Source organism: Hypomesus nipponensis, chromosome 6, assembly GCF_054491055.1.
Source record: "Hypomesus nipponensis isolate SF chromosome 6, ASM5449105v1, whole genome shotgun sequence".
Taxonomy (NCBI): Eukaryota; Metazoa; Chordata; class Actinopteri; order Osmeriformes; family Osmeridae; genus Hypomesus; species Hypomesus nipponensis.
The window spans coordinates 11,512,217-11,536,225 of NC_140366.1; the positions used below are offsets into that span (position 1 = coordinate 11,512,217).

The 24,009-nt window shown below is 50.2% G+C and overlaps 2 protein-coding genes across 3 annotated transcripts; one reads left to right on the forward strand and one right to left on the reverse strand.

Moving 5' to 3' along the window:
• Window positions 1-1,173: 1,173 nt before the first annotated feature.
• Window positions 1,174-17,198, reverse strand: med23 (mediator complex subunit 23). Of its 2 annotated transcripts, XM_084700151.1 has the most exons (30): window positions 17,040-17,198; window positions 16,651-16,682; window positions 16,326-16,413; window positions 15,981-16,105; window positions 15,730-15,841; window positions 15,427-15,525; window positions 15,161-15,262; window positions 14,910-14,979; window positions 14,664-14,776; window positions 14,321-14,416; window positions 13,482-13,499; window positions 11,363-11,563; window positions 11,133-11,276; window positions 10,872-11,017; window positions 10,438-10,683; window positions 10,138-10,280; window positions 9,830-10,004; window positions 9,442-9,605; window positions 9,086-9,210; window positions 7,783-7,988; window positions 5,721-5,901; window positions 5,231-5,401; window positions 4,455-4,671; window positions 3,634-3,870; window positions 3,296-3,461; window positions 2,985-3,057; window positions 2,622-2,836; window positions 2,154-2,274; window positions 1,802-1,933; window positions 1,174-1,706 (listed from the first exon to the last, which is right to left on the reverse strand). In XM_084700151.1, the coding sequence occupies exons 1-30, from the start codon at window positions 17,088-17,090 to the stop codon at window positions 1,536-1,538; spliced, it is 4,140 nt and encodes a 1,379-aa protein (XP_084556277.1). In that variant the 5' UTR covers window positions 17,091-17,198; the 3' UTR covers window positions 1,174-1,535. The 2 variants fall into 2 exon arrangements, with proteins under 2 accessions (XP_084556277.1, XP_084556278.1); XM_084700152.1 differs by lacking the exon at window positions 13,482-13,499.
• Window positions 17,199-17,335: 137 nt separating this feature from the next.
• On the forward strand, window positions 17,336-22,889 carry il20ra (interleukin 20 receptor, alpha). The gene is made up of 7 exons (XM_084699237.1): window positions 17,336-17,904; window positions 18,748-18,880; window positions 19,056-19,258; window positions 19,397-19,572; window positions 19,785-19,935; window positions 20,316-20,452; window positions 20,572-22,889. The coding sequence occupies exons 1-7, from the start codon at window positions 17,850-17,852 to the stop codon at window positions 21,811-21,813; spliced, it is 2,097 nt and encodes a 698-aa protein (XP_084555363.1). The 5' UTR covers window positions 17,336-17,849; the 3' UTR covers window positions 21,814-22,889.
• Window positions 22,890-24,009: the final 1,120 nt, after the last annotated feature.

Below are 24,009 nucleotides of genomic sequence, written 5' to 3' on the forward strand. Positions count from 1 at the left end.
TAGAATGACAGGGGAATTGGAACTCAACTACACCCAGTCCGCTCATGTGAGGTTGTCATGGCAACAAGCGCCACCAAATCAACACGATTAAGTGGGTGGCCCACCAGAATAAATGGACCCACTCAGCAAACAGATTCCCTCTCTCTCATGTCACATCAGGTGATGCCATCGCACAGCAGCATGTCACATTACCCGAGCCAGCGCTCTGTCTGTCTGTGTGTCTGTCTGTCTGTCTCCTTCCTCCATATCCCTTCACTCCTCACTGGTCCTTCTCTGTAGAGCCTCTGTGGCACATGGCCATGTGTTAACACACAAACACATTCATTACCTTGATGTCATGTCCCTAAGGCTTGGCCTTCATGTGGGCCTTCACTGTCTGATATGATAATGGCTGTGGAGAGCTGTGTGTCTGTGTGTGTCTGTGTGTCTGCGTGTATCTGTGTGTGTCTGTGTGTGCCTTACTTCACCATAAGTCAAACAATAACTGGCTGACTCTGAAGGATGATTGGTACTATAGCTGTTCAACAACTGATTAGGTGACACCCCACGTCCTTCAAAACGTATTACACATCCCATAATAATGATTATGACCTCCTCCTGTACTGCTCCTGACAAGAAAAGAGAAAAGGAGAGGTTGACACATAATTTACAAAGTGCAGTGCCAGGCCAGAGCAGCACTTACAGGGAATAGGACTTTGCGATAATGGTGTCACTAAGCTTCACAAGGTTGGCTGTGTGGAGGATTACTAGCAAATGCAAGTCCTGCTGAAGCTCACACATGTCTGACAGGCAAAGTGGCCCATGTTAGGTAGATGTCCAGATGTTCCTGTTACCATAGCAACACTCGCTGGCAAGAGGTTGAAGAATTTGTGTGTAGAAGAGGGTTCCTTTCAGCCATTAACAAGCGTGGAGCGCTGACTGACTGACAGGGTTTATTTCAGTGGGAAATCCCTTTGTTGCTACCGTCAACTGTTCCTTCCGTCAACCTCTCTACACCTCCCTCCTTCTCCCCCTCTACTGTGTCCCTCGCTTCCCTCCATCACCTTTACATCTCCTTCCCTGTCTGTGAAATGCTCTGGTTGGGTATGCTGATACACACACACACACAGATCCACAAAGTCCTTGTCACACTATTTCCCTCCTCTCATACACAGTTAATACTGGAGCCAGCAGAATAGGACAATAATGAGCTTTATTATAAAATGTGTTTATTGGTTACTATAGTAACGTCCATCATGATTGGCAGTGGGGTCAGAAGGCACCTGACTGTCTTTTTCTCGACCAATCGCACACCATAGATGCGTGTGATAACAAAGACCAGTCCACCAATGAGGGACCAGAAATCAGCTACGCTGACCTCTCTAACAGTCTTTATACAACAAAAACACTTTGTGACCAGCAATAGAAAATACACTCTAACATTAGAAAGCTACAGGTTATACAAAGCAGTCAGTCAACCAGTAAATCAGACAGCCAGAAAACCAGCCAGTCAGTCGGCTAGCCAGCCAACCAGCCAGTAAACCGGCCAGCCAGCCTCACTGGGCCACAGACAGGGGGACATTGGAGGCTCCGGGGGGCGTGGCCTGTGTGGAGGGGGAGGAGACAGTGGTGGGGGCGGGGGCAGCAGGCTCCATCTTGCTGCTGTGGGTGATGAACCTCAAACGCAACATCATGGCGGGACGCAGCGTCAGGATGATCTTCTCCACCTGTCACACACACACACATCAGCAGGGCTCTCATTCAACAGACGCTGGACCAGACTGACATCACAGTAAGATCTCGGCCAGGGGGAGGGTGGTACCTGGTCTTTGACGCTGTCTCCAGTGAACATGTATTTGATGTGGTAGAGGAAGTCACAGATGGGATCCATGTAGGAGAGGTGATCACTGTGCTGGTCCACCGCCTGGAGCATCTCATAGAACGCCACTCCGATCTACACACACACACACACACACACTCTCTCTGTTATGTGTGTGTGTTCGCAGGTGTATGTCTGTGAGAGTCTGTGTGCATGTGCGCGTGCATTCAAGTGTGTGTGGGAGAGAATTTGTGTGCGAGCGAGCGTACATGCAGGTGTATGGGTGCGCGAGTGGGTTTGTGTGCATTCAGATGCGTGTGTCCGTCCGTGTGTGTGTGTGTGTGTGTGTGTGTACCTCCAGCATGCAGCGCGTCCTCTCCTGTTGGAAGCGTTGCAGGAAGGGCCCCACCAGGTGGTACACGTACAGCAGCTGGAACTCTGTCTTCACCAGCGGCTTCAGCACCTCCGACAGGAACCTGCAGAGAGGCTGGGTCAGAGGCCGTGTGCGCCAGTCCCAGAAGAGTCAGTGTGGGTGGACACACCCCACTGCCCCCGTCTCCTCATTAGGTGTTCTGAGCCTGCCTACACACACACACACACACAGATAGACAGAGCTGACAGCCTAGGGACTGGAGCATGCTTGTCACTGTCACACTGAGCTTAGACACACACACACACACACACTCTCCTACCCTAAGCCCTCCACAGATTGGCTGAACGAGTGTGTGTGCAGTGAAGGCTGTGTGAGACAGGTGCAGTTAAAAAGGGGGGTGGAGCAGCAGAGGAGAAGGATGGAGGGGTAGGTCGAGGGCTCAGGTCCTACTTGGGGATGAGTGACAGCTGTCCTATGGAGGAGTGGTGCCAGACAGCATGGGCCAGGGCCAGCACGTAGCTGCAGTACATCTCAGAGTAGGACTGGTGGCAGGCTGTGAAGTCCAGCAGCTGGAAGGGGTAGCCCACCCACTCGGACTCTGCCGTCAGGGCCGGGGAGCCTATCACGCTGACCAGACGGTCGTGGAGCACGATCCAGTAGGGCTCCTGGAGACACACACACACACACACACAGCTTTAGTTGAGACTATTTTTCTGTTGAGTGCTGCAGCTTCATGTTTATCTCTGGTCACCAAGGAAACAGACTGATGTGGATTTATGCTGTGTGTGTGTGTGTGTGTGTGTGCATTCTTACCGGCAGGGCAGTAATGACCAGTCCTATGGCGTTCATCCAGGCTGTGATGTTCTCACGAGGCACCAGTGGCTGGCTGACAACACACAGACAGACACCCACACACAGACACACACAAGAGCTGCCAAGTAAGAAGATGTATTCTGACAGAGAGAAGAGCCTGACCAGTCAGTGGGTGTTAGGAACAGGATAATGATAATAATCATCCAGATGGTGTGTGTGTGTGTGTGTGTGTGTTTCTGTGTGTTTCTGTGTATGTACCGTATGGGTGTCTCTGTATGTATGTTTGCTTGTGTGAGTGAGTGACCTCTGACCTCTTGAGGACCACAGCCAGCAGGGCGTTGCCCACGTCCTTGCCCGGTACGGCCAGCGCCATCAGCTCCACGCAGGTCACATGGAGCGCGTGAGCCGCCGGGTTGGGGAACTCGTTAAACCGCCAATCACAGTTGGGGAACGGACCAGGTGACTTGCCGGCCATGGGTGGGAGGAGTCAAGGAGGGTAAACACAAGTGACAGCAAGGAGGGTGTAAAACAGTTTTACTGAAGTGCTGGTCAACGGTGCAACCGTTCAGAACGCGACCTTCACTTTGCGGCCACCTCTAAACCAATCTCTTTCTACTCTACTCTCCTGTGGACCGGGAGGGAAGGATATTGTCGACGAGCCGTCCAATCAGCTTGCAATAGTAGGTGTCGTCGGGGATCCAGACGTTGTCGTCTCGGGGGTTGACGCCGCACTTGAGGTAGGTCTCGCTCAGGCACCAGCCGGGGGTGCGGTTGTCCTTGAGGGAGGACATGATGGCGTGCACCAGCTTCCTCTTCAGGTTGGTGCGCTCACGCAGGTGCCGCTCGTAGTAGTGGAGCGTGTTGTACAGGTAGGTGACCGGACGGTCTGGGAGGGGAGGGAGGGGAGGGGGGAGGGAGAAAGAGAGGGAGGGGAGGGAGGGAGAGGGGGAAGAGAAGGAGGGGAGGGGGAGGGAGGTAGAGGAAGGGGAGGAGGGAGGGAGCGAGGGAGGGAGGGAGGGAGAGGGGGAGGGAGGAAGAGAGGGAGGGAGGGAGAAAGAGAGGGAGGGGAGGGAGGGAGAGGGGGAAGAGAGGGAGGGGAGGGGGAGGGGGAGGGGGAGGGGGAGGGGGAGGGGGAGGGGGAGGGGGAGGGGGAGGGGGAGGGGGAGGGGGAGGGGGAGGGGGAGGGGGAGAGAGGGAGGGAGGGAGGGAGGGAGGGAGGGAGGGAGGGAGGGAGGGAGGGAGGGAGGGAGGGGGAGGAAGAGAGGGAGGAACAGAGGGAGGAAGAGAGGGAGGGAGGGAGAAAGAGAGGGAGGGAGGGAGGGAGAAAGAGAGGGGGAGGGAGACAGAAAGAGAGAGCGAGAGCGAGAGAGATTAGAACTACTGGACTCTACTGTACAGGACTGACTCTACTGCTCTGTGGTATAGCATGCTGTGTCGTTCCCACCCCCTCCTGGAGTGTGCTCTGCTCACCGTGGAACTTGTAGAGGCCTCCCAGGTGGTCCAGCAGGGTCTCCAGGGACTTGGAGACGGGAAGCAGCTCCAGGAAGCGGTGGATGACGATGTCGAACACGGGGAGGAAGCGCAGACACACGTTCCCAAAGTAGATGGGCAGGTACTGGGGCTGCACCTGCATGGGCGGGCTCACCTGCTCCGCCAGACCCTCAAAGTACAGCTTCTCTGGGTACTTCTGCACGCCACCAAACACACACACACAGTTAGAAGAAACACACACACACAAGGGTCCAGCACACACACACACTGCCATACATGGCATAAACACTGTGTTTGAGAGTGCTGGGCCACACACACTCAGCCTGTTTGAGGTAGACCTGCAGCAGTGTGTGTAAATGTCATGCTGCTCCAGCAGGCCAGAGGTGAACTGGGAGCAGAGATCTGACATTTACTACACTGTCTCCTGGAGCACCAGCAGCCAGACCTCCCACAAACTCTCTCTCTCTCTCTCTCTCTCTCTCTCTCTCTCTCTCTGCCTCTCTCTCTCTCTCTCTCCTTCCGCCCCTCTGTATTTACCAGCCTGACCCCCCTTTCTTTCGCTTTACCGGCCTAACCTCTAGCTCTCTCTTTGCCACCCTGTCTCTCTCTCCTCTCGCTCTCTATGATCCCATTGTCATCCTGTGTTATGACTGGCCCCGTGATTAGTCCACAGCCTGTACATGCTGTAATGGTATTGGTCCATATGATTAGTCCACAGCCTGGACATGCGGTCACATGACTGGATTCGGCCGTACCTTGTGGTAGGTCATGTGCTTGGTGTGCCAGTCACTCTGCAGCCAGTGTTCCGGGGCATTCTCCTTCACAAAGTCACTGACTCGGTTCCTGAAGTCGTTGGGTTTGAGGAGCAGCAGCTGGATGATGAAGTAGCACACCTGGGCCTCGTTCCCCTCGTGACTCCTCATCGCCTGCGGGGGGGGGGGGGGGGGGGGGTGAACATGGGCGCTTGTGTGGATGTTGGTTAGGGGGTGAACATGTGTGTGTGTGTGGGGGAGGGGTGAATATGTCCTCGGGGGCTGAAGCGCTGGCCTTACAAACTTCTGGTTCATAGCTTACAAATGAGTTTTTTGGACAGAGATGTAGCGTGCGTGTGCAGAGTGAACGTGCGCGTGTCTGTGACTTTGTGTGGGTATAAGTGTCTGTGTGTGTGTGTGTGTCTGAGTGTGTATGTGTGTGTGTGAGAGCGGATGAGTGTGTGCGAGAGACCCTGCGGGGCTGTGCTCCTACCAGGCAGAGGATCAGCCTGTCCAGAGTGACGATGTTGTACTTCCACACCATGTCGTTGAGGATCTCGATACACTTGTTGAGCTGCTGGCCCCCGGCGGACGTGGAGAACTCGTACACCAGGAAGTCTGCAAACGTCCGCACGTGGGCCACCAGCGCCCTGGCCCCGATCCGCTCCAACACCCTGGGCAGCAGGGAGGGACGGGGTTAGTGCCCGCGCACGCGCTCACACACACACGACAGTGTGGCGCTTTGCTGTTTATCCTGAGTCAGATGGTAGTATTGCTGTGAAGACAGAGGCCATCTGTCTCTCTGTTACACATCGTCATTAGGATTCAACAGCAAGCTGCTGCTGTAAACACACACACACACACACACAACTTGCTCACTCCCACAAACACATGTCGTACACCACCTGCTTTGGGACCAGCCTAACATGCCTGCCAGCCTTTTAAAGGTCTGTCCTTCCTCCAGTCCTGCTAGTCACCTGCATACCAGCCACTGCACCAGCATCCCCAGTCTAGCATCAGTCTAGCACCAATGGAGCGTGGCCTTGCACCGGCCAAGTCTGACTTATATCTCCCTTTCTTTCTCTTCAGGAACAGAGCGAGGGAGGGACAGATGGAGAGGAAGAAAAGGGGATAGAGAGACAGAGACAAAGAGGCTTAAGAGAGTGGGAAGGAGAGACCGCTGGAGAGCGGTGGATGATGATTAGATGATGCAGAGTGGGGGAGAGAGAGATGGGGGCCACCAGGGAGTGATTGCAGTGTTTAGCGGGAACATAAAGCATCTCTGGAGGGTTATATAAACATCAGACTGTGATAATGACGCTCTTACGGCTGACACAAGGATTAGCTGAGCTCTCCATTCCTCTCTGGCCCACTCTGCCTCTCCCTCTCTAACTTTCCTCCCTGCCCTGCAACCTCACCTCGTGAATTGGAGGCGGGTGGGACAGAGTGGCCTGTCTGGCTACACACGTTCTCAGATCCCCCAGGAGAACCGTCACCCTGTCACTGGGAGGCTGACACGAGCCCCAACAGCTACTGACACACACACACACACACACACAACCCTCAGCTCAGCACCAGAATGACAAGTAGGGTGTGTGTGTGTTTGTGGGGAGACAAAACTGGCCTTTGTCTGCTCGGGGCCCAGCTGCACCCTGGGAGAACAAGCTCCGATCCCACACCAACTTAACATTCAGATCAGCCAATCAGAGACGAGCACACTGTCAAGAGGACTGCATTGATATGACAGACATGTGTACATCCCTCTCCCGCAGGTCAACATGCACATGAAGCCTCTCCAGTATGTCTGGTTTGTCCTTACCCACCATTAGCATATCTAGAAGGTGTATTATTTACTACAGCCCATCTAGTAGGTGTTCATACCTGAAGCCTATCTGTTAGGTCTGTATCAGCCTGCCGCATACCTAGTGAACCCTATCTGGTAAGTGTATATCTACCTGAACCCTATCTGGTAGATGTATATCTACCTGAAGCCTATCTGGTATGTGTTTATCTACCTGAAGCCTATCTGGTAGGTGTATATCTACCTGAAGCCTATCTGGTAGATGTATATCTACCTGAAGCCTATCTGGTAGGTGTTTATCTACCTGAAGCCTATCTGGTAGATTTATATCTACCTGAAGCCTATCTGGTAGATGTATATCTACCTGAAGCCTATCTGGTAGATGTATATCTACCTGAAGCCTATCTGGTAGGTGTTTATCTACCTGAAGCCTATCTGGTAGGTGTTTATCTACCTGAAGCCTATCTGGTAGGTGTATATCTACCTGAAGCCTATCTGGTAGGTGTTTATCTACCTGAAGCCTATCTGGTAGGTGTATATCTACCTGAAGCCTATCTGGTATGTGTATATCTACCTGAAGCCTATCTGGTAGGTGTATATCTACCTGAAGCCAATCTGGTAGGTGTATATCTACCTGAAGCCTATCTGGTAGGTGTATATCTACCTGAAGCCTATCTGGTAGGTGTATATCTACCTGAAGCCTATCTGGTAGGTGTTTATCTACCTGAAGCCTATCTGGTAGGTGTATATCTACCTGAAGCCTATCTGGTTGATGTGGTCTGTCTCCAGCAGCATCTTCCAAAGCAGACACAGGAAGAGGGGGGGGGACCCCTGCATGGAGAAGTGTGTGATGATGTCATTCTCGTTGGTCATGGACTTCCACTTCCTGTACTCCTCCTCCACGTTCTTCTTCAGGTTGAAGCGGCTCTCCTGGGGAACATTGTTCTGCTTGAAGAACGCCTGGGAACACACACAGGAGAACATGTCAGGACACCAGGAATGGATATTAGCACCCACCACCCACCACCAGCGGGTGATTTTGTGTTGTGGCGGGTAAACTCGCTTCACCTACCGGCCACCGTGGCGGGTAAATAAAATGATTACACAGCTGTTCTTAATGCTGTAGAATGCCCCATTCACTTGCATGGGGCTTCCCAACGTTATTTATTATTTTTCGATAACAGACCGTTGCTATGTATTACTGACCGCTGTCAAGAGAAGTGGCCTTTTGCCTCAGATTCACGTCTTTCGTAACACTCCACAAGTAGTCCGTTAACTTTTCAACCCCAGCGTACTCCGTTGCTTAGCGACGTCAACTGATTTGAAGCCTCAAGAATGTTCAATGTCTATGAAGTTCAACGTCTTTGGTGAACTATTTCTCTGCTGATCAACACTATGAATGGTAACATATAAATTGTAAAAAGACACTGTGTTCAGTCATTGTTTTGGCAAGTAGCCGTGTAATAAGCAGGATAATGTATAGAACGCTGTTGTCATTATCGGGAAAATAAGCCCCTTCACAGCGAAGCTACACCCCTCTGCTTCGTGTCAGGGTGCTGTTCGCCCGTTGTGGAAGAAGAACGCTCAGGAAAGCACCTCTGATTCTGATGAGCTGAAGTAAATTGTACAGGGAATGAGGAGGATGGGTGGAGGAATGTTAGTTTGTTGTTTAATCTGCCCTACATTAAAATTCCCTTCCGCTGTTGGCCTCCTCAACAAGGCCAACATTTAATAAAATGTATATCAGTTCGTGGTTTGTGAATGTATAAGAGAGAAAGAGAACGTGTCAGTGTTTCATTGAGACTTGAGATGAAATAAACTGCTTAAGTATTGTAGATCTTGCAGTATTAATTTCCACATGCAGTTACACATTGTCAGTTAAAAACAAGAAAGGGGCTGGTAAAAACATTGAGTGGCCGGTAGATTGTGAAATCCACCAGCCACAGTGGCCAGTGGCCAAAAACCTTCATTTGCATCCCTGCAGGACACACAGGGGAACATGACAAGGGAACCGTGTCACTGGGGACAAGGGTCAGAGGTGGGCAGCCAGGGTGTACCTGCAGAGGTGCTGGGAAGCAGCTAAGCGTGTGTGAGGCCCAGTTGTGAGGAGTGAAGTTCATGATGGTCTGGAGGATGTCCTTGCACCAAGTGCCCTGGATGGAGTCTGACCCTGTGAAGAAGTCTGGACAACAGAGAGAGCTCAGCTCAGGTCCAGCCAGGACAAACTTCCGGAACACCAGCGTACAATCAAACATGAGAAGTTTGAACACAGGCATTAAATTAAAGTGCACCCCAAATTACAATCCAACAACAGATTAAAATTGACTCCGGGTAATAAACGTAGAGTAGAAATGACTAACATTTGAATAGCGGTTAACATAAGAGCCAGGTTAATCCAGGGTTCTAATCCCACCTGTGACATGAGTGGCCCTGGCCAGCGTGAGGATGAGCGCTCTGTTAAGCTCCTCCGACTCAGCTGACAGGACGGTCTTGGGGTCGCTAAGGAAACGGGTAAACTGAGGCTGCACCTCCGAGCTGCCCAGAGCCGTGATCAACCTGAGTGCCGTGCTCTCAACACTAGGAAAACACACACATACACACACACACCATGTTCATGTATGGCTGTCATGTGGCTATATTGTGGACATGCATGGTCATCCTACATCATCCTGGTTGCACCTCGCCACGATGGTGGTTGTAACATGGTCACATTCTGAGAGTGTTCGTAGCGGTTGTGGGTGGAGGGTGTTTGGGGTGCTGGTGTCGTGGTGGGGTCGCGGTCGGGCGGCGGCGGCACTCACCACAGATGGAGCTGGTTCTGGTTGGTCTGCGGCACGGCTGCCAGGGAGTGCAGGTGAGACAGCAGCTGGACGCGGTAGTGGGGCTGGATGTGGTGCATGCGGTAGCTGAACATCTCCAGCAGCGTATGGAGGATGCCCCACGCGTGGGACTTAAACACATTGGGCAGCAGCTGACCTGGGAGGAGAGCGGGAGGGAGGAGGAGGTGCAGGGAGAGGAGAGGAGGTGGAAGAACACTTTCAGAATATAATAACACAATAACGGACTTCAGGAAACATCTGCGTGCGTGCGTGCGTGCGTGCACACTCACTGATGAATCCCTTGATGCCCAGAGACTCGATCTCCATGTAGACCAGCAGTCTGCTGTAGGTCTCCACCAGGGCTGGGGCCAGGGCCACGCTGGACTTGGCATGGGCCAGCTTGATGACCCGCGTGGCGATGCTGTGGATCAGACTGGAGGAGGAGGCCGAGTTAGAGGAGACACACTCACACACTCGCTCTGATACACACATCTCACACAACCACACGCGCCTCACACACCCATATACACACTGGTTCACACCTGAACGCACGCACACACACACGTAAAACAGGGAAGCAGAAGGCACACCTCATCTTGGCGTGCACAGTGAGGGAGTCGAGCAGGTTCATGGGCAGCGGCGTGACGGAGCCCGAGGCGGTGCAGTTGGTGCCGGGCAGACTGATCCTCATGGTGCCGTTACCGTAGATGGTCTCCACCAGGACGCCCATGGGCAGGGTGAAGCACTCCGAGTTGGTGGAGTAGGCGTTACACAGCAGGGCGATCTTGTAGTCCGTCATGCCCAGAGACTTGCTGCGAAGACTCTGCTGGAGGAACCTGGGGGGGGAGGCAGGGGACACTATGTAAGTCTGCCAGTAGAGAGGTATTTACACAGGTGTATACAGGGGGAGGCTAGGTATAGAGATATATTGAAAGGTAAATATAGGTGTAGGTAGAATTTTGTAGACTGGTACTGTAGGTAGGTATATAATGGGGTGGGTAGAGAGGTGTAGAGAGGTGCTTACTCATGGTGCAGTTTGAGAGAGTGGGGGATGGGGATCTGGAGTTTGGAGTTGTCATTCTGGGCCTTGCGGTTCAAGTGGATCCAGATGCAAGTCATTGCAAAGGAGTGGGTGGACTGGGGCTTGTTGATGTCTGGTACAGGGATACACTTGAGACACATATACACACATTAGGTCATTTGGACACATTCCTCGCATCAACTCATCCTTAGAGTATCTCCGTTCCAGCCAAACAGACACACACAAACACACACACACAGCTACCTCTTTCTCTGGGTAGAGCAGGTCAAACAGTTTCATGACGGGCAGGAAGTCGGCCAGCGCGTTCTTCTGGATGCTTCCTGAGATGAACTGCAGGAGGACCCACATCAGGTGGTCCCGCCCCTTGATTAGGCCCCGCCCAGCCAGCTGGGAAAAAAACAGCACAAGTCACCTCCTGTCACCATCATAATGGCCTACTTGTGCAGGAATGTGTGTGTGTGCGTGTATCTAACCTTCTGGTGCAGAGACAGCACCATGTGGGGGAAGCTGGCGAACTGGAACAGCACGAAGAAGATGAGCTGGGAGGAGAGGTGTTGCCATAGCAACTGGCTGGTGCCGCCGTCGTCGAACTGCTCCTCGGTCTCGGAGCGCTCCATGGCGTACACCACCAGGTCCACCAGCTGGTCCTCCAGGACCGGGCAGCGCTGTTTGTGCTGGGGGGGGTCAGGGGTCACAGAGGGTCAGGGTGCCCTTAGGGTTAGCCCTCCTAACAGGGACCATGTTCGGATTCTCTGGAAAGTCAACCTTCCCTTGAGGCATCAGTGACCTGACAGGATGGGTGTCAGCGGAGAGTGCTGCCACCACCCCTTCATGTTAGATCTGAGATCCCCGTCCAGTAACAGGAGGAGGAAGGAGGCTTCAGAGAGAATGGAAACACGGCCCAAACACAGGCTCACACACTGGCCCAAAACACCGGCCCAAACACCCCCAGAACACGCCAGGGGAAGACGAGAGCAAGACCATGAACAGGATCGCTGCAAACACAGCTGACATCTCACACACAGCTCAACAACATCATACTACTCACACGGCAGTGCTGGAGCTGGACGCCACTCACACACACACACACACACACACACAGTGTGATAGGAAAACAGCACAGCACCACTGCCATAGAAAGCCCTGATCCCAGAGAAGCACCAGAGCACAGAGACTGTTCTGTGCAGAACACTGACGTTCATATGAGAGGAGCTGTTGAGACAAGCTGGGGTAGGATTGACAAACATGTTCCCTCCAGAAGACATCTTGAAGTATTCAACAGTTCAACGGTTGCTGCTTCTCTAGTTCATCTCAAGTCAGCTTTTATAAAGCGGCGGTCTGCCGCCCTCTAGGGGGCAGAGTGCAGACTACGGGTGAAAGCCGAGGCGCGTGCCAGTGTTCTGGTGCGAGTCAGGCTGTGTGCTCCAGTGTCGCCTCTCTGTGGGGGAGGAAAGGGATGAAGGGGGGGGGGGACATGCAGGGAGGGGCACACGGCCATTCATATCAGCAACACTGGCCATGAGCAGAGCAGCAGAGAGAAGCCCTCTCTTCTCTGTCTGGACATGTGGACAGGAGGCTTTATCTAAAGCAGCCCAGCCAACAGTACGTCCCAGCAGATCCTGATAAGTCAGGTGAGACCCGAGGTCAAACAGCCTTCACTGACTCATTCTGGAGACGGTGGCGTCCACAGCGCTAGAGATCACTTGTCCAACCTTTTCGTTCTTTCATGTTAACAATGGATACCGAAACCTCATGGCCAGTTCTTTGCATTCCCCATAAGGCATCTGATTCTCTCATTGTAAATAACACACACACACACAAACACACAAACACGTGCCTGGAGGAGAGACATTGAGGCATGCAGCAGATCAGGGCTTGAAATTAACAGCTCTGTTCATTCTCAGGTACGCCTTGACAGGTCTCCATGACAACGTCACTGGCTCAGGATTTGAAAACAGCCAAACAGATATGAGATAACCAGGAACCAGATCTGATATGAGATAGCCTCCAGGAACCAGAGCTTCAACATGGAAGATGCTGCTCCTCTTGATACCTGAGCAGCTAGAATCCAGACTACAGATTCTAGATTCATGCAACAGCATTCTACAGGTTCAAAGCAGGTAGGGTGGAAGGAGAGGGTTTTGTTGTGTCTCCATTTGACAAAAGTGTGGGAGGGAGAGGAGCTGGGAAAAAAAAACAGAGACAGAACAAAAGTTGTTTTTCCAAGTGTGTCCACTGCAGTGAGGCTCCTCCACTGAACAGGTGAGACTGGGGGGCTGGGGGGAGGTTTGGACACGGTACAGCCTGTGAGAGCTGCGGATCTTAGGCTGTGTGGACAGACAGCAGCAGATAGCAGGACAGGTGTGGACAGCAGGGACCACACCAGGAGGTCAACAGCAGCACAGCTGGACTGCTGACCTCGACACAGAGCTGTACCTGTCTGTCTGTCTGTCTGTCTGTCTGTCGATCAGACCCCTGTCTGCCTGCAGCGCCAGCTGAAGTAATTTCAAGCCCTAGGGTTTGACTCTAGGAGGAACTCCAATCATGTGGTTAGTCACAAACAAGAGTAGGGCTGAGTCATTGTGAACATACCTGAGCAATGTTCAAGGTCTAGAGCAGGGAGGGTGGCAGGGCAGGACAGAAGTAGAAGAAACAAGAAGAGACACACAGTGACTAGGAGGCCAGGTCCCAGACGACCTGGAGATCAGCACGCCCTGACTGACCATCAGCCTGCTCAGCCAGTCAGCTGGATCCCTGACAAGTGGAGGTCAGAATCAGGCAGCAATTCAGTCAGCCAATCAGTGGTCCTCTATATCGGTGAGGAGGGAGGAGGATGAAATAGTCATCCAGCTAGTTAACCAATCAGTCAGGGCGCACCGATTTGAGAGATCTGGGGTCTGGTCCGGCAGAATCAGTTAACTGGCCTGCTAGCCAGTCAGAAAAGAAGTATTCTGGTAAAACAGTCACATAACAAGCCAGGCAGAGCATACTGAGGATGAACGAGTCTCGCTGGCATATAGTCAGAAAGGCATTCAGTCAGGGCTATGGAGGTTATGGGAGCAGTCTGGCCTGGTAAAAAACAGTCATCCAGCCAGTGAAGCAGTCAGTCAGGGCATACTGAGGTGAGACAGCTAGGGTCTGGCCTGGTAGGAACAGAGCAGTGGTGCTACATACCTCAGGGTTTGGCCCACTACCACCAACTATAGGAAAACGTGTTTGATTGGCTGGCCCTCCTGAACTTCCTGGTTGTACTACTATGCCCATGTTACCATGGTGAAAGAGGAAGAGAAAAGAAGAGGAGGAAGAAAAAAAGGAGGTAGGAATGGGGGAGGAAGATAAGAGGGAAGAGGAGGAGAGGAGAAAGAGCAGGAGAGGGGGGTGTTGGAGGAGGAGGAGAGGAGGTGTTGGAGGATGAAGAGGAGGATGAGTACCTGCTTGTTGAGGCCCAGCATGTTGCAGACCATCTCTCTGGAGTAGGGCTGTTCTAGAACATAGCGCAGCAGTCCTGTCTGGGGCTCAAACAGGTCCTACACACACACACACACACACACACACATAGTATCATAAGAAATTGTAATATATAAGAAAGTATATGTATTAATAATGTGTTGTAGTTGCGTTATTATCATTGCAGCACCGTGCCTGGTAGCTGGAATGAGGGTATTTTGTACTGTGCCTGGTTCCTTGACTCTAATCACTATAATAGTTAAAACTATACACTACGCACTATATCTATCAATCAGTCAGTCAGTGAGTGTGTGTGTTGTTTCCAACCTTGTCAAAGGGCAGATTGCCACGCAGTGGGAAGCGGAGGGTTGTGGGGTCCAGCTTCCAGGAGTTACAGATGGCTCCAGAGTTGTTGACCACTGGAAGCAGACTGCATCTGCCTACAGGCACACATGGAGACATACACTTTAGTAGACACGCGTACACACAAAAACAAGGTGGCGCACAAGCGCACAGACATACACAGACAAACACACCGTAAAAGTCCATTAGATGAGCTTGGTATCTGCTTACCACAGATGGAGTTGATCCTGGCTGTGGGTCTGAAGCTGTCCACAAAGTCTGACAGGAGACTGCCCAGGAGCTGGAGGAGGAGAGTTGGGGATGGTGAGAAGAGGAGTAGGAAGAGGAGAGGAGAAGAAGGGTTGGGGATGGTGAGAGAGGATGTAGGAGAAATGTTTTGCAAGGACATAGTGTCATAACTGTTCCATGGTAGTGTTCACATGCTGTCAGGTTGTGAGAATGCGGTGAAGCAGTGGAGGTACCCAGTGTGACAGTGTGCCTTCAGGGTACAGCTTCCTGATCTCAGTGATGGCAAAGTAGGCAGGAAGCAGACAAGCATTCCTGTCCAGAATATACTCTACCACCTGAGAGAGAAACGACAGGTCAGGACACGACACCTCCCGTATCTCGACATGTTATTTACACAGCTAACATATAACAACATGTTATTACACAACCCCTCCTGTATCACAACACAGTATTACACAACACCTAGAGGGTGGCAGCTGTGTGTCAGGCTGAGTGTTACCTCTCTGGCAGCCAGAAGCTGTTGGACCACAGCAGAGCTGACGGTGTTGGGGATGGTCTGGATCTTATCCAGCACTGCCTTCAGCAGGTCCCTGACTCCCTGTTGACACACACACACAATACTTGTCACCTGGCATGGGATGAACAGCACAATTCCAACTGGACGATCAATCCTCGTTCTCAGCTTTAAAGGTCCAACCGACCCTATATATTGATGTCATTGGCAGAAGGCTCACATGTGATCAAACTATGGATCAAGAGGCACGCTTCTCTTTCCAAAGCTGTGTGTGCTTGAGAGTCTGACCTTGTAGTCCACCCCTCCAATGATCTTGCGGATCAGTCTGAAGGTGAGCGCCCACAGTTGGGTTCTCTCCCACTCCAGACTGTCTGAGCTTATCAGAGCCACACACACCATCCTGAAACACACAACAGGCACTTTTAACACAGACACACACACACACACACACAATCTCCTGCAGCCTCAGAAGCCCTAGTGCGGGTGCAGGTAGGAGCCGAAGCAGCTGACAGCATGCAGCCGCCATCACATGTTCTTGCCTGGGAGTCAGCAGACTGGTCTGCACAGCGTTCACCAGGCAGTCGTACAGGAAGGAGATGCGCTTGGGGCTGTGCTGCCCATGGATGAATCTGACGATCCACTGCACACACTGGTCATGTGAGTCCTGGGGGTGGGGGGGAGGGGTAAAACACACAACAGAACCAGCAACAAGGTCAACCACTGAGATAAAACCTCACTTAAAAATATAAATATATTAACATAGTATTGTCGGTCTATAACAGGAGATAAGGTGTATGTGGTGGGTAACTGTCTATGGTAGGGCTAAAGGGAGGCTTAGATCTGCCTGTGGTTAGGGTTAGGCTGAATGTTTGGATCAGACTCACCTGTGGTAGTGTGCCCCAGTAATGCCTGAAAGCTCCAAGGCAGGTGGAGAGTTTGGTGTTTTCATCCTCCGGCGTGTCAGTAAACATGCTAAAGAGATGGGCAGTGAACAAGGGAAATGGAGAGAAGGAAAGGGGAGAGATGGATAGGGAAGAAGAGAGGTGGAGGAGAGATGGAGAATGGAGAAAAGAGGAGTGGAGATAGTGAGAAAGGAAAGCAGAGAGATGGAAGAGTCAGATACCTCTCCAGAGACAGGACTGGGTCAATTCAACAGGGTCAATGCCTGTTCATTCGTTAGCTCACTAATATTGGCTTGAGCCGTCTTACCCCGCAAAAACTTCTTCAATTGCCTCCGTTTTCTGAGAAAAAGAGAATAACCATGTTTATTCACGTGTTACTACACAGTGAGCACCATCAAAAACTATGAATAACAATCCATGTATTCAACGCTCCCATCAGTGCAAACAATAGTTCAGTATATGTGCGCAGATGTCAAGCTTTCTAGCTTGAAAGATAATACAGCTATCGTGCGAAATGAAATGCATGCGGTTGACGAAATAATGCGCTCGTGTTCAATGTGAACGCCTGTCAAGTTATTTTGATTGATAAACAGGCTAACCAACCCCCTGTTTAATAGATGGATGTGGGCTAACGTCAGCTACAGCTAGCAAGCTTGTCCATTATTAATGGCTCTGTTGTACAAAAAGTGAACGTACCACTACATCCTCAAATATGCTTTGAAGCTGGGTTTCCATTGAGATAGACATGTTTTAACCGCGTAAAGCAAATTTCAGTACAACATGTCATAAATCACTTTGTTTCATAGCTCCTTGATATCCTACATACACTTGCTTGCAGACTAACAACGGCTCACTCAATGGGCCGGAAATCATGTGTTGCCACCTGATCAACAAAACGACTAGACACAAAATGTAGGACTACATGGTTCCGCTTAGTGCAAGTTGGCATACCGGCCACAGGATGGCATTAATTTGCGGGAAGAACGGCTAAACATGACAAACCGGTTGACGAAGTATTTACTGTCGTCAAGAATGTTGATGGACTAGAACATCTATGTTATTTCTTTATTATGTGAACAACCAAACGTTGCCATTTTGGTAATAGATATGCTGTGGGCCCACCAGTAAGCACTGCTGTAATGTTAAATGTCTTTAACATTACAGCAGAGGCCCACAAAATAGTTAATTCATACTTTGTGACTTTTCAGAGGCAGCCACATATATCAGACCTGTTGGTTTCACATTCCAGCTACGTCGTCTATAGCTACGTACAGTAAGTAATTAACCCCGCCTTTTGACGCTTGCCCCACAGGCTACCTGTCCCAGGTTTTGTCAGATTCCAGAGTCTGCCGCGACACGAGACGCAGGAAGGTATCCTCTAGTCTATGTGAATAATTTAGGCTTAGGCTATTTGTAAAGTTGCGTCTTTAGTTTAGGCTTGGCGTCGAGATGTCAGACAACAAGATCGTAACAACGTGTTTGTGGTGGTTTCATGTTTGAGGCATAATGTTGCAAAATAATTTAATCTGTGTTCTCCTCTTCACCATCGTCCAGACGGCAGGTGGGCTTTTCTAACCACATCAACATTGTAAAACATGTATTTATTTGGGGCATTATGGGTTAAATATTATAGACATTACTCAAAATAATTTATTTGAAAATAAACTATTGTTTATTGTTGTTAAAGTTTTAAACCTTTTAGCGTAACACTCGCTGCAGTGTTTAGGCATGCTGTTGAAACCGGGCAATTATTTCTTACTTGTCCTTCGGTGGAACTCTGTTATAATTGGCATTATATTAATCAAATTATGTCAGAATGATGTTCATTGTTTTAGCTAGAATTAAACAGAGCTAAATACCTGAAAAAAAAAAAAATGTTCATTAGACACTGTTTCACTAGTGGTTAATTTGTAACCAGTGCCCCAGAACCAAATGCTGAACTGAACACGTGCAGGTGTGAGGCAAACAGGAAGCAGAGGTGTTGTGGTCTTCAGCAGGAAAGAGAGAATAATCTAATTTTGGGTTTACTGTAGGATTGACAAAACTGTTTCAAAAAATCTTCAATCACTGTGGCTTCCTGTTTGTCTCCTGTGTTCGTCTGTCTCCATCTCTGAGAGCACAGGGAGGATCTTAGAGACCTACTGAGTAAGTGAAGAGATTCCATGCCCTCTAGATTCTGGCTGTGGGAGAGGAGATGGGACCTCTATCTTCTTTCTGTAGATGATGTCAGAATAAAAAGATGGCGACTGGCCTAGTAGAGGTTGCCTGAGAGAGAGGAAAATATGAGATCTGCCCTCTTGGCTTTATAGCAGGGCTTCCAATGTCGCCAACATAGGAAGGGAAGCAAAAAAATGATTCAAATGACAGTTTGGTTTCTTGCTTCTGTGCATGTGTGTGTGTGCAGCAGTCTCTCCCCGGTCCTCTCTCCCCGAGCCTGTGAACCTCACATTCACCTCCATCAACCTCAGGAATGTGCTCCGATGGCGTCCAGGAGAGAAGTCCCCCGACAACACCCATTACTCTGTGGATTACGCCATGTAAGCTCATCTGGACTTGCAGCTTCGCTGTTAACCTCTGCCTGTCTAGGGTTGGGTAGCATAGTGTCAACAAGGAACAGTGTGTGACGAGAGAGCGTGTGTGTGTCACCTTGTGGAATGTGGAATCATCTGACGAAGGACTAACCACCATCTGGCTCTATTTTCTGTCCCCCAGCTATGGTGACAAGGAGAGCGGAAAAAAACGATTGAACTGGAGGGTGGCGAGGCTGTGTAGGAATATTGCCAGGACCTGGTGTGATCTGACCAATGAGACAAGTGACCTGGAGGAGGGCTACTTCGCCAGGGTCAAGGCGACAGCCACCAACACCTCCTCTAAATGGATCATCATCCAGAGGAGGTTTGACCCCAAACATGACAGTAAGCAACAACAAAAAAGAAAGCGATTGAGAGAATGTGTGTGAATGAGTGAGAGGGAGAATGTGTGTGAAAAAGAGAGAGCATGGGGGGCAGCATGGTATCCTAGGTATCATCCATCATGTGCCCTTCTCCCCCCAGCTGTGTTGGGTCCACCGCTGGTGTCAGTGAAGGTCCAGGACACCAAGGCCAAAGTCTGGCTGAGCGGTCCGATGAGGTGGCCTGTCCAGAACCAGACCCCCCAAGTACCCATGAGCCGGATCTTTCCTCAGATGACCTTTAACCTCTCTGTCTACCACCAGGACAGCAACCGGACGGTCAGCTCTCTTCCTGTTGACCTCAGAATGGATTTTGTGCACAATGCTGTTTAACACAACTCATGTTGCTGTAGTATGATCTAATAAGATGAAAACATGTAGACAATCAGGGAATCCTAAATGTCTCAATATATGCTAAATTGTACCTTCCTGTGTGTACTGTAACCTTTCCCCCTCGGTTTACTCAATGTATGTGTGTGTGTGTATTCCAGCGCCACTTCCTCATCTCCCTTCAAAGCCTGTTCTATGAGTATCCTCTGCTAGAGTATGACAAAGAATACTGCTTCTCTGCCAAGGCTAACTTCTTATCACTTCCTTTGGTGTGTCTGGCTTCAGAGTGGCACTGCATACACACACCCCCAGGTATGACCTACACAGTCACCTACACACCTACCCGTGTATTGCAAACCACATTGACACCTAGAAAATCTACACCTACACAAGGCTTGGTTTGTGCTTCGAACCTTGATGCTAGCAACCTTTCCTCTAACATTTGAGTCAGCCCAGGAATTCAAACTGATCCAGTTTCATTTACCAGGTATCATTGAACTATAACCTAGCCATATTGCAGGCCTGTTTCCTACAGGGCAACATTCCTTTTATTGTACTCATTCCTCAGGGGTGCGTGTGAAAGAGCAAGAGACAGAAAGAGAAAGAGAGGGGAGAGATAGAGAGTATGTGTATATCTGTACCCCTTCCTCTGTATGTGCTGTATGTTCTAACCTCTCTACCTCTCCCTCTAGACCCTGTGGTTGGTCAGATACTGCGGCTGCTGCTGGGAGTTGTAGTCCCATCCGTCTGCCTCTTCTTGCTGCTCCTGACTGGCTGGATGCTATACCGTTCTGTGCAGGGCAAGGAGCACAAGAGTCCTCACACTCTGGTGAGACACACACATATACATCCATACATTTATCAATTAATTCATGTATTCATTACTTTATTGATGTATTCATGCCTCATGAATGTCCTGTTCCCCCCGACCCCGCTTTGCACCCACAGGAGATGTCCCATCTACAGACCCCCCCTCGCACCTTCAGCCCAGAGACAGTCAACATTATGATCTTCCACCTGCCTACTGAGAGCACCATGGAGATGCCAGTCGCCCCCAAGCCTGCCCCCCTCTTCCCCACCCTGCCCACCCCACCTGGCCAGAGTGACACACTGTCTCTGCCCTCCTTTCCAGGCCAGCGGCCTCCCTGCACACCAGCCCCAGATGCATTCTGGGAGGTAGAGGTTCCGGAGCACAAGAAGGAAGAGGTAGACTATGGCCTTGTAGGGTTTACCTCAGAGCAGGAGGGCCAGAATCAAGGTCAGTACCGGAGTCAGGATCAAGGCCAAGGCCAGGGTCAGGCACAGAGCCAAGGTCAGAGTCAGTACCGGTGTCAGGATCAAGGCCAAGGCCAGGGCCAGAGTCAGGGTCAGTACCGGAGTCAGCATCAAAGCCAGAGCCAAGGCCAGGGCCAGGGTCAGTACCGTAGTCAGCATCAAAGCCAGGGCCAGGGCCAGGGTCAGTACCGGAGTCAGCATCAAAGCCAGAGCCAAGGCCAGGGTCAGAGTGTAGAGAAGCCAGACGTGGAGAGTATCAGGGCTGGGGTACACCTGGAGAGAGACCTCCGCACAGGACTCTTCCATATCCCCCTGCCTGGCTCTCAACTGGGGCTGGAAAGATGGAGGGAGAGAGAGGGGGAGAGTAAAACTCTTCTCCCCTATGCCCCCCAGCTAGGCTCTACGGTATTGAGCTCAAATGCTCAACAACGGCAGGGCAGCGTCTGGAGATTGCCTCCTCAAAGCCAGGAGCGGGATGGGAACAGTAAAAGGGAGGAGTCACAACCTTTGCTGCAGACCAGGGTCAACTTGTCACTGTCCCCAGCCCAGACACACAGTAGAGTCAAGGAGGAGGAGGTCAAGGAGGAGGAAAGGTTGGAGCAGGAGGAGGAGGAGGGAGGACACTGTGTTGACTGGAGCCCTGAGACTAGAAAGCTACACATCCCATTCCTCCCTTTTTCCTGGGACAAAGTGGAGGCGGAGATAGGCACAGAGAACAGGATGGAGGGAGGGATGGAGAGAGGGATAGAGAGATGGATCGTTGGAGGGATAAAAGCAGAGGGTGCTCTGGGACAGATAGACCCAGGAGAGATCCTCCCCAGTGTGATTGTGCGCCAGGCATCACAGGAGAGCGAGCCAGAGAGTGACATCACCAATCTCCAGAACACCTGGAGTCTCCAGATCAATATAGACTAAAAGCACGACAGGTCAAGCTACATGGACCAATGGAAAATCAGATAGCATCTACAGTACATAGACAAAGAGGACACCAAATAACCTCAATATCAGAAACAGGAATAGGAATAGGAAAACAAAAACACAATGTCATGATGCCAGCTGACTTCAACATTGAACAATGTGAGATTGGATAACTTATTTTGTATACTACACTTTAGATAATAATCATGTTGAGTTGGTTCAGCCGCCAAAAGAGATGAAGCAATTATGTTTACTCTCTGTGATATTCATGTTACTGTTTAATTGTATTTATCTAATCTATCTAAGCACTTTAACTGTTGCTGTCTAATTACCTCTGTTAAAGTCTGCTGATGGCTTGAATTTAAAATCGTAATATAAACTCCATTTTATGATAATGTATTAACATAATATTGTAGCGTGAAGGAAATGCTGAAGGTGCCTACAGCCACACACCTGAACACAGCCACTGTAATGAAGGAACACACCGTATGAGTAGTAAAAAAATGTATTATATAAGAATGTCGTTTTATTATGTTTTATGAAGCACTAAATCTTCCCATGGCGCGAACAGTCTGAATGCACATAGGCAAGCTTCGGCCCTTTGATGAGATACAATTGAAAAAAACAACTAAAACAATTGAAATTAAAGCAATTGAATGAAACAATTAATGAACTAATTTGAAAAAAACTGTTAATTTGTTTAGAAAGTGACTTTCAGAACTTTTAAACAAAATACAACATGTTAATGAATGCTGAATTAGATTTCCAACTTGATTAAAGAAGCGTAAGGACAATGATTATTGCCCCCCAAATAGCCGATCATGATTATTCGATTCTCCAGTAAATTTGAATTGACAGTCTAGTCTGCTCTGTCCTCTGGGTTTGTCAAGTCAAACAGATGCATGGCTGCTTTGGCAGGGGGAATGTTTTTAATGGAATCACTTCCTTATTTTAACTGTTAACAATTTATTTCCAGAAAGCTTCACTGTTACTGTGTATGCTTGTGTTTTTTTAAAGATTGTTTTTATATGCAAGTTATGATTTCCACCCTCAAATGGTTAATAAAGGTTTATTTGAACTGAATTTCATCAAGTTGTGTTTACATACAGGACATAAACAAGTCATGTGAGTTTGATCAGGAAGACAAACTAAACACAAATGTTTGTCCCTGCAAGTTGCCCTCTCTTCCTCATGCTCTCGTCTCCTAGCTGCAGAACAAAAGCCTCTTGTTTGACGGTCTTTGACAATCACCTTAGAGAGAGGAAGTGTGTGTGGGGGGGGAGTGGTGTGTGTGTTTATGGGAACCAGCAGAAACTTGATCTGCTCCAACAGCAGGTTGTGTTCAAGTGTGTTTTTGAGGAGGGGCAAGAGAGCATCTCTGATATGAGTGTGTGGTGTGTTTGGCTGCGAGGTGGATGCAGCCAAATGTGTTCAGCTTTTAATGAGGCAATCACCCCTTCCCTTATTCGCTTCCTTTATATAATAGGAATGTGGGAGCAGGGGTGGTGGAACGGGTATGAACTAGACCACAGCATCTGTACAGACCACAGCACCTGTACAGACCACAGCACCTGTACAGACCACAGTACCTGTACAGACCACAGTACCTGTACAGACCAGAGTACCTGTACAGACCACAGCACCTGTACAGACCACAGCACCTGTACAGACCACAGTACCTGTACAGACCAGAGTACCTGTACAGACCACAGCACCTGTACAGACCACAGCACCTGTACAGACCAGAGCACCTGTACAGACCACAGCACCTGTACAGACCACAGCACCTGTACAGACCAGAGCACCTGTACAGACCACAGTACCTGTACAGACCACAGCACCTGTACAGACCAGAGCACCTGTACAGACCACAGTACCTGTACAGATCACAGTACCTGTACAGACCAGAGTACCTGTACAGACCACAGCACCTGTACAGACCACAGCACCTGTACAGACCACAGTACCTGTACAGACCACAGTACCTGTACAGACCACAGCACCTGTACAGACCAGAGTACCTGTACAGACCACAGTACCTGTACAGACCACAGCACCTGTACAGACCAGAGTACCTGTACAGACCACAGCACCTGTACAGACCACAGTACCTGTACAGACCACAGCACCTGTACAGACCAGAGTACCTGTACAGACCACAGCACCTGTACAGACCAGAGCACCTGTACAGAC

Excerpts from the sequence above, each read along its gene's own strand:
- med23 (XM_084700151.1), bottom strand. The coding sequence starts at position 17,090 with ATGTCTATCTCAATGGAAACCCAGCTTCAAAGCATATTTGAGGATGTA. Across the intron at positions 10,684-10,871 it reads TCTCTCAAACTGCACCATGA|GTTCCTCCAGCAGAGTCTTC; the intron begins GTAAGCACCTCT and ends CTCCCCCCCCAG. Across the intron at positions 7,989-9,085 it reads GCTTCCCAGCACCTCTGCAG|GCGTTCTTCAAGCAGAACAA; the intron begins GTACACCCTGGC and ends GTGTGTTCCCAG.
- il20ra (XM_084699237.1), top strand. The coding sequence starts at position 17,850 with ATGTTGCAAAATAATTTAATCTGTGTTCTCCTCTTCACCATCGTCCAG. Across the intron at positions 17,905-18,747 it reads CACCATCGTCCAGACGGCAG|CAGTCTCTCCCCGGTCCTCT; the intron begins GTGGGCTTTTCT and ends GTGTGTGTGCAG. Across the intron at positions 19,573-19,784 it reads ACCAGGACAGCAACCGGACG|CGCCACTTCCTCATCTCCCT; the intron begins GTCAGCTCTCTT and ends TGTGTATTCCAG.